Here is a 12,985-nt window from a genome sequence, read left to right on the forward strand (position 1 = left end):
ATAAATATATATATACACATACAAAAATAATTATAATTATTGTGTATATTAAAATAATTAATATTTATAAATAATATGAATATGAGTTGTCTATCTGTCCAGCGTCTCGTAGAGTTCAAACCGTCATCTGATTCCACTCGAACGAACGAGAACCTCAATTAATGAATGATCTCATCACTGAGAGGTCACGACCCCTTTCAGACTGACCCCTCTGGGCAGGTCACACTCACACACACACACACACTCACACACACTCACACACACACACACTCACACACACACTCACATACACACACACTCACACACACACACACACACACACACACACACACTCACACACACACTCACATACACACACACTCACACACACACACACACACACACACACACACACACACTCACACACACACTCACATACACACACACACACACACACACACACACACACACACACACTCACACACACACACACACTCACACACACTCACACACACACTCACACACACACTCACATACACACACACTCACACACACACACACACACACACACACACACACACACACACACACACACACACACACACACACACACACACACACACACACACTCACACACACACACACACACACACACACACACACACACACACACACACACACTCACACACACTCACACACACACACACACACACACACACACACACACACACACACACACACACACACACACACACACACACACACACACATGTTTGTTTTTGTGAATTGTGGGGACTTTCCATAGACTTCAATGCATTTTACACTGAACAAACTGTACATTCTATCCCCCTACCCTGCCCCTACCCCTAAACCTAACCCTCACAGGAAACTGTGCAAACTTTTACTTTTTCACAAAAACTCATTCTATATGATTTATAAACCCATTTACATTGTGGGGACCGCTGGCTGGTCCCCACGATGTAGGTGAACTCAGGTTTATATTACATCATGGGGACATTTGGTCCCCACAATGTAATATAAACAAAAGCACACACACACACTCACACACACACACACACACACACACACACACAGAGAATCCTGAGATTGATTCCAGTATTTCTGTTATTTCTTCTGTAAAAATTATCATTGTGTTCATAAGCCGACTCTTTATGACTGTGACACATGAGATTTGAACTCTTATAAAAGCAAAACGTAGGTTGAATTCAATAGTTTTATTCTATAAAATGTGATGATGGTGATGATGAATCACATTCAGTGACATCAAAAACAAGCATTTACGAATGAAAGAAAACGCCTCTACTGACCTCTGACCCCATTATTTGTGTGTGTGTGTGTGTGTGTGTGTGTGTGTGATGTCTTAAAGGAGTTGAACACAATGCATGAGGTCACACACACACACACAGAATCTGTCCTATATTTCATACACGCAACCCCGAGGCAAACAGATCAGGCAGATCAGTCTCTCATGCTCCTCATGATGTCACATCCTGTCTCTCTCACCTTGTTGTAGTAGCGCACGTGTGCCGTGTGCCAGCGGCCATCACTGACTCCACCCGCGATGAAGGGAGACACCGTCGTCTTCGTCTCACCTACAGGGGGAAAAGATCGCAATGTTGTAACATCATACGAATACATTCATATGCAGATTCTTAATCACCTTCAGGGCTGAATAAACTGACACACATTAAAGATCTGAAGATGAATGGATGAATGTAATGCTCTGTGAAATAACTGATGACCAATAAAATATAAGCTTCTGGGTCAAGAACCAAATCCCTGTTACAAATATGGTAGAACATCACTTCTACCACTAAAGATTGCTTTATAAATAACCTTCCTGATCAGTTTCATCGCCTTAGCATACCAGACAGCTTAGAAAACCTTGATGTTGCAACAAACTATTGCCTCTGTCTTTTCCAGCACATTAGATTCAGTTGCTCCTTTGCGTTTAAAAAAGATTAAGGAAATTAATCCAACGCCGTGGTACAATGAGCACACTCGGGCCCTTAAGAGAGCAGCCAGAAAAATGGAGAGCAGCTAGAAGAAAACAAAACTACAAGTTTTCACATTTCGTGGAAAGATAGTGTTACTGCATATCGAAAGGTCCTAAAAACTGCTAGATCTGCTTATTTCTCAAATCTTTTAGAAGAAAATAAACACAACCCTAGGTATTTATTTGATACAGTGGCTAAAATTAATAAGCAGTAATGACTTTATGAACTTCTTTACTTGCAAGATTGACAATATTAGAGAGAATATTATAACCATGCAACCGTCTACTACAGTATCGTGTCAGACAGTGCATTGTAGTGTCCCTGAAGAAAAATTCAATTCATTTACTGCTTTAGGAGAGGAAGAATTGTCTAAACTTGTTAAATCATCAAAAACTACTAAATTCAGGAAAAACAGAGATTCTAATTTTTGGACCGAAAACTTCTTCACGTAATAATCTAGAATACTGTCTAACACTTGATGGCTGCTCTGTTAAGTCTTCGTCGTCAGTTAGGAACCTGGGTGTGCTCTTTGATACCAATCTTTCATTTGAAGGCCATGTTACTAGCATCTGTAAAACCGCATTCTTCCATCTTAAAAATATATCTAAACTACGACATATGCTCTCAATGAAGAATGCAGAACAGTTAGTTCATGTGTTCATGACCTCATGGCTAGATTACTGTAACGCTCTACTGGGTGGTTGTTCCTCCCGCTTGATAAATAAACTACAGCTCGTACAAAATGCAGCAGCTAGAGTTCTTACTAGAACTAGGAAGTATGACCATATTAGCCCAGTTCTGTCATCACTGCATTGGCTTCCTGTTAAACATCGTATAGATTTTAAAATCTTGTTAATTACTTACAAAGCACTAAATGGTTTAGCAAGTTAATGCAGTAATTATATCGTAATTCTGAGAAAAAAAGTCAGAATTGTATAATAAAAATTTGCAATAAACTTTTTTATGTTTATTCCATTTACCTGCGGAGAACGTAAGCTGGATCTGTTCGTTAACGATCTCCAGAGCGATGAAGTCGTGTTTCTCGTTGAAGCGTCCGTTATACAGCAGCAGACCGTTGGGCTCTCGAGTCGCAAAACTGGAGAACAGAAACATGACGGTTACAGAGGATTACCAAATCAGCCTTTTAATGATGTGTGTGTGTGTGTGTGTGTGTGTGTGTGTGTGTGTGTGTGTGTGTGTGTGTGTGTGGATACATCTTTAAGTCCATCATTCCCATTCCCAGTCAAATCATGTCAGCCCAGATTAAACTCAGTGTTTCTGCTGAAGGAACATCAGTAGATTAAACACACACACACATTCACTGAAGGAAACATGCGTGCACAATGAGTGGTTGCTAGGGCGTTGCTATGCGGTTGCTAAGGTGTTCTGAGTGGTTGCTATGCAGTTTCTTGAGTGTTCTAAGTGGTTGCTAGTCTGTGATCTTCTGGTGTCACGATCAGCACTAGATCCGGTGATGACGGAGTTATTAAACACATTAATAAACAGTGAAGAGCAGTCGGGCCTTCAGTGTGTTGCCGCGGTGACTGCAGCAGATCATCACAGGTATCCGCCTCACATTTATAAAGTTAAAGTAGGTCAGCGAGCAGCAGCAGGGAACATGAGCGAAAATAGACAGAATCAAACAAACACAACCCTGACATTGTTATTATTAAACTGCAGATAAAACCTGAAAACCCAGAGCAGGAGAAACAGCGAGAGACGCTCGTCATCTGCTAGACAAACAATGCAAATGTAATGAGAGAAAAACAATATTAATAATAGATTACTATTTTCAATGCTTATCCATCTTTAATCCTATGTAATTTCATATTTCATTTTTGCACCCACAATTAGTAGCATTATTATAATAAATATATATGTGCATTTGAGATCTGCGAGACAGAGCGAGTGTATCTGATGGTTTAGCCGTGGGGTTTAGTGCTGTTGACCTGGTTACTGAGGAGAATAATCGCATCTCCAGAGACACACACACCCTTCATTTCTCCTTCAGCATCACCCCGAATCCTGCTTCATCTCACACACTGCTACTGAGCTCGTTCAGACATGCCGTTTGTTCCCAATGAGTCCACAGAACAACTGTCACGATATCGCTGGAATCTCTCAGAGCGATGAATGATAAACACACTGACAGCCAATCAGAATTCATCCTGCATCGAGCATTTAAAGTGACAGATGACAAAAGTTCGAAACGTCTTGAAAAAAATGTCTTTTTCCACATATTTTGCATGCATGCAAATTGTATAATATCTAAGACTCACATTTCTAGTAATTGTGCAGTTAATTCTCATATTGTATTTTCAGAAAGTTTTGGAATATTTTTCCTCTCCTCAAATTTGTCACTACCGAAACACAATAATAAATCATTTAATAAGAAGGGTTACCTTGATCTATTGAGATTTTGTTCTCATCTACCTTGTAAATATAGTTTTTTGCTATTTTTTAAAGAAAGGTTTCACAGGTAAATCAATAACAATTACAATTTTAACAATATTTCAAGTGTAATTTATGAGATTTGTTGTATTTTGAATCCAATCTTTCTTTGTAAAAGTCATAAAGTTTATCAAACTGATTTCAAAGTGAAGGATTCATTAGTTTGAACCAACACTATAATAATGTCTTAGTTGATCATTCAATATACTTTATTTCTGACAAATCATCCCATGTTTCGGTCGTGACAGTAATGTGTTGGTAGTGACACATCACATGACACAATTTAACTCACACATTAAAACATAATAAAATACTAATGATTTGCATAACTGTACTAAAATTGTGTTTATTTCCCCCAAATAAATGATTATGTGTACTTTTGTCACTACCGAAACAATGATGTCACTACCGAAACAGTCATGACCGAAATGTGATGAAGTTTCGGTAGTGACAATTATTGACACTTTTGAGCCGCTCAAAGATGATGATCACATGGTTATGTATCACAGTTCTGAACAGTTAAACACACACAAAAACTTAATTTTACAGAATAACAGCCAGAAAAGTGTGTTTAATTGCAGAAAAGGTGTTTGTTAGTGACGTTCCTTAAAGCTCCTCACAGATTTTCAGGCTTCTGAACACATTTAACTCAGAATCTGCTGTGAAAGTGAGGCTGTGAGAGGAGGAACACACGAATATCTCCTGATCAGAAATGTCTCAGATCAATGACTCATGAACATGCGGGACACTTTTTTTTACATAAAGTTTCATGACTTAAAAATAGAAATATAAAATAAATATTTTTTTAACTTCACTTTTTAAAAAGAAAAAATCAAAAATATAATTTCACAAGTTGAAATGTAGGGGTCAGGGTTCAGGACAGACACCTGTCAATTGAAAGTAAATGATGAATATATATTAATCTTACGGATATTTGAAATATTATTGCAGGATTGAATAGAAGGATCTCAGTAAACATCTAAAATTCAAATGCTTTTTAATGTGTTTTTTGTGGGGCAGCAAGTTTGCACCAATTCTGAGGAACGGTTCATAATAACCAACGATAACGTGCATTAGTGTGGACGCTAAAATGATCGTTATCTTTATAGTTATCTCTCCTGGTGTAAACAGGCTTTTAATGTTTCGACCGATGCCAGCATGTTCATTTTGGACGTTTTTGGAGAGAAACTCACAATATGACCCTTTGAACCTTCAGAAAACACCCGAGATTCGCCCCTCAGCGCCGAGCAACCCGTGTAAAAAGCCCTCATCAGTCCTGGACGTCTCGGAGCAAAACACACAGTCTATACAGTCACTAAACAGCCGACTGACAGAGCATTCATCAGCAAACAAGAGTGAGAGAAAGAGAGAAAGAAAAGAGCAAAGCGGAGCATCCGGACAGCGCATCTGTTTTCCCACTGGAGACTGACAGATCAACACGACCTGGGGGCCGGCGCTGACGCTCCGGGATGACAATATTTGCCACAAATAGTGCTGAATAAGGTTTATATAACGCTCCCAGCAAACATCCAGAAGAACGAGCTTCATTAACCACTGACTAATGAACAAACACGCTGACGGCTTCATCGGTGAATACTCACGACAGCGAGAGCGTGAAGTGGAAGCGCTGCCGGAGGCCCTTGAAGGTGACGAAGGTCTGCGGCGGGAAGTTCCTGGAGCTCATGAGGCAGAAGGGCTTCTCGAAGCCTCCGGACGGACACTCGCACCTGAAGCCGCCCACCAGCAGGTTGAGACACGTCCCGCCGTTCTTACACACGCCGTCGGCGCAGCGGCCGGAGCGTGACGAGATCTCGCACCGCTCACCTGACAGACAGACGGAAAGAGTTTAGTCCAGCCTCTGAACACAATAACACTTCCCTGAAGAGTCGTCTCAGATGTTTCTCCTGAATCAGACCCAATGGTAGAATGTCTAATGTTCAGACTGAGATCTCCGACTTTTGATCGAGACTTGAGCAGTTTGAGACACCGTTGAGATCTCTTCTCAAACTGGGAGACACACGAGAGCTGTTTTCTCAGGAGAAACATCTGAGAAATCGCATTTTCATCTCCAGGAGAAACATCTGAGACTTTAAAGAGATCAGTCTTATAATGAAAGTAATTTAACACATACAATAAATCAAACATATGCGTCTTTTTCTTAAGAGAAACTTCAGCAAATGTCTCAATTCGATCTCTGTCTTATCTCATTACTATCTAAGAGAAACAACTGAGATGCTGAAGAGGTTTAACTTGTGATTTTCTTTCTTAAGGATGGAGGTAAAAATGCAGAAACGTAGAGGAAGACGAATGTGTGTGTGTGTGTGTGTGTGTGTGTGTGTGTCGTTGTGAAAAACAAAGCTGACACTGTTCGACACACAAAAGACGATTCGTCACGCTCATCATAACGGAAACATTTGTGTGTGTGCCAGTCGCACCATCTTCCTGTTCACACACACACACACACACTTTTCCTCAGTTTGATGAAATATTGATGCGGTGTGTGTCGGATTCACTCGTTCGCTCTCAGAAGGTCTTTGATGGGAAACGAGGTCAGAGCTTTAAATACGGTCTCCACATCAAAGAGCTCATCCATATTCATCCGCACATGATCCTCGGAGAAGTTCTGCGTGAACCTAACGCACACGAACCGAGCCTCAGTCACGGTCAGCTCAGGGTCAGCGTCGTTAAACTCTCGTTTACATCCATTAACAAGTGACTAATGACCTGACGCGCTTTCCTCAGTTACGAGCTGATGATGAGAAACCAGCATCTGTGAAACAAAGAAGCACTTAAAAAAGTTAACTACTTTGAGTTACTAAAAAAGCTAGATATTTTGAGTTATCTTTATATATTATATATATATTTATATTATAAATAATGTTTAGAATTACATAATCATATTTCTACTCCAATTCGTTTTTTTTTTAAATATAAACATTTAAATCGCGGCTGATTTATTCAAACATGCATTAAATATTGAAGAACATTATAATGAATATGTAACGGTGCATAGCTATATTTATCAGAATGTTCACTTTTCTAGCTGACTAATGAGTTTATGGTCACTGAATGTGTGTTTCTGAGGTAAATGTGACGTCACGTGACACTGAAGCTATTTTATTGAGTCTGAAACACTGATTGAGCGATTACACGAGACATGATACGGATTTCAGTAAGTTGTACTGTATATTTTAACATACCTTCAGATGTTCATGTTTATTTCGCTGTAACTGGTATTAAAGCGGAGGAGAGGATGATCACATGCTTCTCTTTAACTGAGGCGCTAAAGCGATCCGTCACGCCACATTAAACAGCACCAAAACGCTATTTATTTTTTGAAAACAGACTAGACTAATCGATTCTTGGGATTTAAGAATCGATATCGGTTCGTAAAAATGAGAATCGATTAAAATCGAGAAATCAATATTTTTTACTCAGCCCTACTAAATACACCATAAAACTAGTAAACATTTAATGTAACTGAATTAAAATGCAGTATTTAAAGTCAAAATTAATAACATCACTAATGAATCGTTCACATTGTGTTGATTCTGATTCATCTTGAATAAATGTTCATTACAAAAAGTCATATTGGGTTCAATTTTGAGCAATGACTCAATGAATCATTTTATCATTGATACAAAAATGTTAGAATATGCGTGATTAATAAAAGTAGAAATCATTTCATATAACTGAATTAAAGTCAAAATGAATAACATCACTAGTGAGTCGTTCACAATAAGAGCAGGAACATGATAAAAAAGTCTATTTTGATTCATCTTCGTAAGCGTTCACTACAAAAAAACAAACTGGGTTCAATGTTGATCAATAATTCAAATGAATCATTTAACTGTTCGTACAAAATGAATCAATTAGAGACGTTCTATGAATATGTGTGATTAATAAAAGCAGAAATCATTTCATATAACTGAATTAATCAGCTGTATTTAAAGCCTAAATAAAGCGAATCGTTCACAGTAAGAGTGCTGAGACGTTCATTTGAGATGTAAAACGCTGAACAGAATGTAATGGACTGATATTCAAACGAATCATTTGTTACTGTTTGTTTAAAGTGTGTGTGATTATTGTCTCAGTCACTCGTTGTGGTCATAATAGAGGAGAAGATTCATTATCACTGCTGAATCGTGATTCATGACCTGAACAAACTGCAGCTGAAGTCCATCATCACATCAGTTCAGTGTGTCTACAGAGATCACATCAATTATTAACACGGCTTTTACTCTCTCTCTCTCTCTCCAGCAGCAGAATAAATGATTCATCTTATCAAAATGAACAGATCTCATGAGAGATGAGATGAAATGAGTCTCTCCGCTCACAAACATGTTAAATAACACTCAGAATTAAACACACACTGAGAGGAGGAGCAGCTGGCAGGACAGCAGGAGAGAGAGAGAGTTCATTCCTCCAGAACACCACTGAAGCTCCCACACACCTGAACTCCTACACCACAGCCCACACACCGCAGCGCTCAGCAGATCTTATGTAACCATAACATGTGGGCATATCATGTTAGGAGAGCTGTGCAACACTTCATCCACAATACCACATTCAGAGAGTCATGACTTCCTGTGAACTGCATTCACAAGACGATCCTCGGAGGACAAACATGTCCTTTCACGGCAGCACGGCACGCATTAGAAGCTCATCTGATCTCTTTAATTACATCTCTGACAGGAGAAACCCCTGACTGAAGCGCACCACAGTCCTCATCATCTCATTTACATTTAAATGCGTTACACTTTTACCCAAAGTGACTCACAAACAAGGAACATCACCAATTATTCATCATACGAGCTAACGATATTTGCGGCGTTCATCATCTCTCACCTCATTTCATCTCTTCTTTACCTAAAAACATCATATCACTTCAACATTTCATCTCTGATCATCACATCTGTAATCGAGGCGAGCAATCTTGCTTCATCACATCTCATCTCTGACCATCACGTCTCATCCCAGATCATCTCATATTACCTCATAACATCTTATCTAATCACATCTCATCACTGATCAAATGTAATTTCTGGTCATGTTATCTTACCTCATAGCATCTTACTTAATCACATTTCATCTCTGCTCATAACAACTTTCATCTGATTATCATCTCTGACCATCACATCCCTGATCATTATCTCATCTCATAACATCTCATCTGATTATTACATCTCACCTCTGCTCATCTTATCTCCCCTCATTACATCTCATATATCATCACAACATCTCATCTCTGGCCATCACATCTCATCTGATCATCTTATTTTACATCATAACATTGAAGCTCATCACATTTCACATGAGTATCACACCCAATCTCTGATCATAGCCTCTCATCTCTTATAATCACATCTCGTCCCTGACCACCTGAACCTAATCACTTTTCATCTCGGATTGTCACATCTCATTTCTCATCATCTCTGATGATCTCACTGTCGTATCATCTCTAATCATCTACGATTCTCTGTGTTTTGACGGGCACAAACCCTCAATCGGGTCGTGAGCTGAACAGAGACACTGTAAAGTCTGAATGCGTGACTGTAATATAAAGGCATTTCTCTTCATAAGGTCTGAGCAGTCCAAACACACCTGCAGGGGCTTCTCATGCGTTATGACCTCTACACACGCAACCAAAAATACCTCATAAAGGTCAACTTTTCATTGTGCTCTTATGAGAGAAACATGAATGATTCATAAGTGTGAGTTTAATCAGAATCCGAGAGAGGTGTGTGTGTGTGTGTGTGTGTGCAGAGGCTCCGCCCCGTCTCACCGGTGTAGTCATGGAGACACTCGCAGGTGAAGCCGCCCTCGTGGCTGCGGCAGACGCCGTGAGCGCCGCAGGGTTTGGAGTAGCACAGGTCGATCTCCGTCTCGCAGTAGTCGCCCGTGAAGCCTAGAGGACAGCGGCACCGCAGCCCCGCGATCGGATGGATGGGGCGGAACAGGATGGTGTCGGACGCCACGAACGGCGCCAGGCTGTCGAACTTCAGCACGGACACGCACTTCATGTAGTTCTCGCACGGCTCCCGCAGGCAGATGTTGTCGTCGAACGGAAGCACCTCCTGCGAGGAGATCTGCGCCAGCAGACTGCGGTTCAGATACAGACGCTCCTGCAGCTCCTCCGATCCGAAGAACTCCACCTCGCCTCCGCTGCTGCGACCCAGCCGGGCCGGACTGACCCCGCGACCTCGCGACCCCTCGCCCGGCAGGGCCACGGACAGGCTGACGTTCAGGATGCCGGCGTTGACGTCCGTGTCGTCCTGGATGTTGAAGACCACCACATCCTCACGGGACGCCGAGAGAACGCGGGCCACGCCCTCCAGGAACTGAGCCAATAGGAGCGAGAGGAAGCGCTCCTGGGACGTGTTGGCCAATCGCAGCGTGATGCTGTTGGAGAGCATCTCGTCGGTGATGACGGTGACCTGCAGCAGACACTGAGCCGACACAGAGTGAACGCCATCTGCAGAGACAGAAGAATCAGCAATCACCGCAGTCAGTCAGCAGATCTTCAGAGGAGAAACAAACTAAACACAGCAACAATACTAGCTGGAAGGAAAAGTTCACAGAAAGAAAATGAATCAGTTCATTTTCATAGTTCACTTAGATAAATCTGTTACTTTTGATGGTTCGCTTAAATGAATATGTACATTTGGACAGTTCGATTAAATGAAACGATTCATTTTCATGGTTCACTTAGATAAATCTGTTACTTTTAATGGTTCACTTCAATGAATCAGTTCATTTGAATGGGTCGCTTAAATGAATCGGTTCATTTTCATAGTTCACTTAGATAAATCTGTTACTTTTAATGGTTCACTTCAATGAATCAGTTCATTTGAATGGGTCGCTTAAATGAATCGGTTCATTTTCATAGTTCACTTAGATAAATCTGTTACTTTTGACGGTTCACTTCAATGAATCAGTTCATTTGAATGGGTCGCTTAAATGAATCGGTTCATTTTCATGGTTCACTTAGATAAATAATTTTAATGGTTCAATTAAATGAATTCTATCTATCTATCTATCTATCTATCTATCTGTCTGTCTGTCTGTCTGTCTGTCTATATTAAAATGAATTTCAATAAATTAATTTTAATGGTTCACTTAAATTAATTGGTTGATTTGAATGGGTCGCTAAAATGAATCAGTTCATTTTCATAGTTCACTTAGATAAATCTGTTACTTTTGATGGTTCGCTTAAATGAATATGTACATTTGGACAGTTCGATTAAATGAATCGGTTTATTTGAATGGGTCGCTTAAATGAAACGGTTCATTTTCATGGTTCACTTCAATGAATATGTTCATTTGGATGTTCACTTCAATGAATCAGTTCATTTGGACGGTTCACTTCAATGAATCAGTTCATTTGGATGGTTCGATTAAATGAATCGTTTGATTTGAACGGGTAGCTAAAATGAATTGGTTCATTTTCATGTTTCACTTAGATAAATCTGTTACTTTTGACGGTTCACTTAAATGAATATGTTCATTTGGACGGTTCACTTCAATGAATCAGTTCATTTGGACGGTTCACTTCAATGAATCAGTTCATTTTAATGGTTCAATTAAATGAATCGGTTCGTTTGGACGTTCACTTCAATGAATCAGTTCATTTGGATGGTTCGATTAAAACGAATCGGTTCATTTTCATGGTTCACTTAAATCTGTTACTTTTGACGGTACACTTCAGTGAATTGGTTCATTTGGACGGTTCACTTCAATGAATCAGTTAATTTTAATGGTTCAATTAAATGAATCGGTTCGTTTGGACTGTTCACTTCAATTAATCAGTTCATTTGGATGGTTCGATTAAACAAATCGTTTGATTTGAACGGGTCGCTAAAATGAATCGGTTCATTTTCATGTTTCACTTGAATAAAATTTAAAAAAAATTTATTCACTTGATAAATCTGTTACTGTTGACGGTTCACTTAAATGAATATGTTCATTTGGATGGTTCACTTCAATGAATCAGTTCATTTGGATGGTTCGATTAAACGAATTGGTTTATTTGAATGGGTCGCTTAAATGAATCAGTTCATTTTCATGGTTCACTTAGATAAATCTGTTACTTTTGACGGTTCACTTAAATGAATATGTTCATTTGGATGGTTCACTTCAATGAATCAGTTCATTGGGACGTTCACTTCAATGAATCAGTTCATTTGGATGGTTCGATTAAACGAATCGGTTCATTTGAACGGGTCGCTAAAATGAATCCGTTCATTTTCATGGTTCACTTAAATAAATCTGTTACTTTTGACGGTTCACTTCAATGTATCAGTTTATTTGGACGGTTCACTTCAATGAATCAGTTCATTTTAATGGTTCAATTAAATGAATCGGTTCGTTTGGACGGTTCACTTCAACGAATCAGTTCATTTGGATGGTTCAATTAAATGAATCAGTTCGTTTGAACAGGTCGCTAAAATTAATCTGTTCATTTGGATGATTCACTAAAAAATGAATTGGTTCATTTGCATGGTTCACTTCAATGAATCAGTTCATTTGGATAGTTC

At 39.6% G+C, this 12,985-nt stretch overlaps 1 protein-coding gene across 1 annotated transcript in view; it reads right to left on the reverse strand.

Moving 5' to 3' along the window:
- Positions 1-12,985, reverse strand: part of celsr2 (cadherin, EGF LAG seven-pass G-type receptor 2) — a 48,934-nt gene that overhangs the window by 18,728 nt on the left and 17,221 nt on the right. Inside the window, exons 2-5 of the mRNA XM_067397167.1 lie at positions 10,234-10,923; positions 6,050-6,272; positions 2,978-3,093; positions 1,504-1,592 (exon numbers count right to left, since the gene is read on the reverse strand). Coding sequence (XP_067253268.1) covers positions 1,504-1,592; positions 2,978-3,093; positions 6,050-6,272; positions 10,234-10,923 — 1,118 coding nt within the window. The remainder of the gene's footprint in view (positions 1-1,503; positions 1,593-2,977; positions 3,094-6,049; positions 6,273-10,233; positions 10,924-12,985) is intronic.

The sequence above is a fragment of the Chanodichthys erythropterus genome, chromosome 10 (assembly GCF_024489055.1).
Source record: "Chanodichthys erythropterus isolate Z2021 chromosome 10, ASM2448905v1, whole genome shotgun sequence".
NCBI lineage: Eukaryota > Metazoa > Chordata > Actinopteri > Cypriniformes > Xenocyprididae > Chanodichthys > Chanodichthys erythropterus.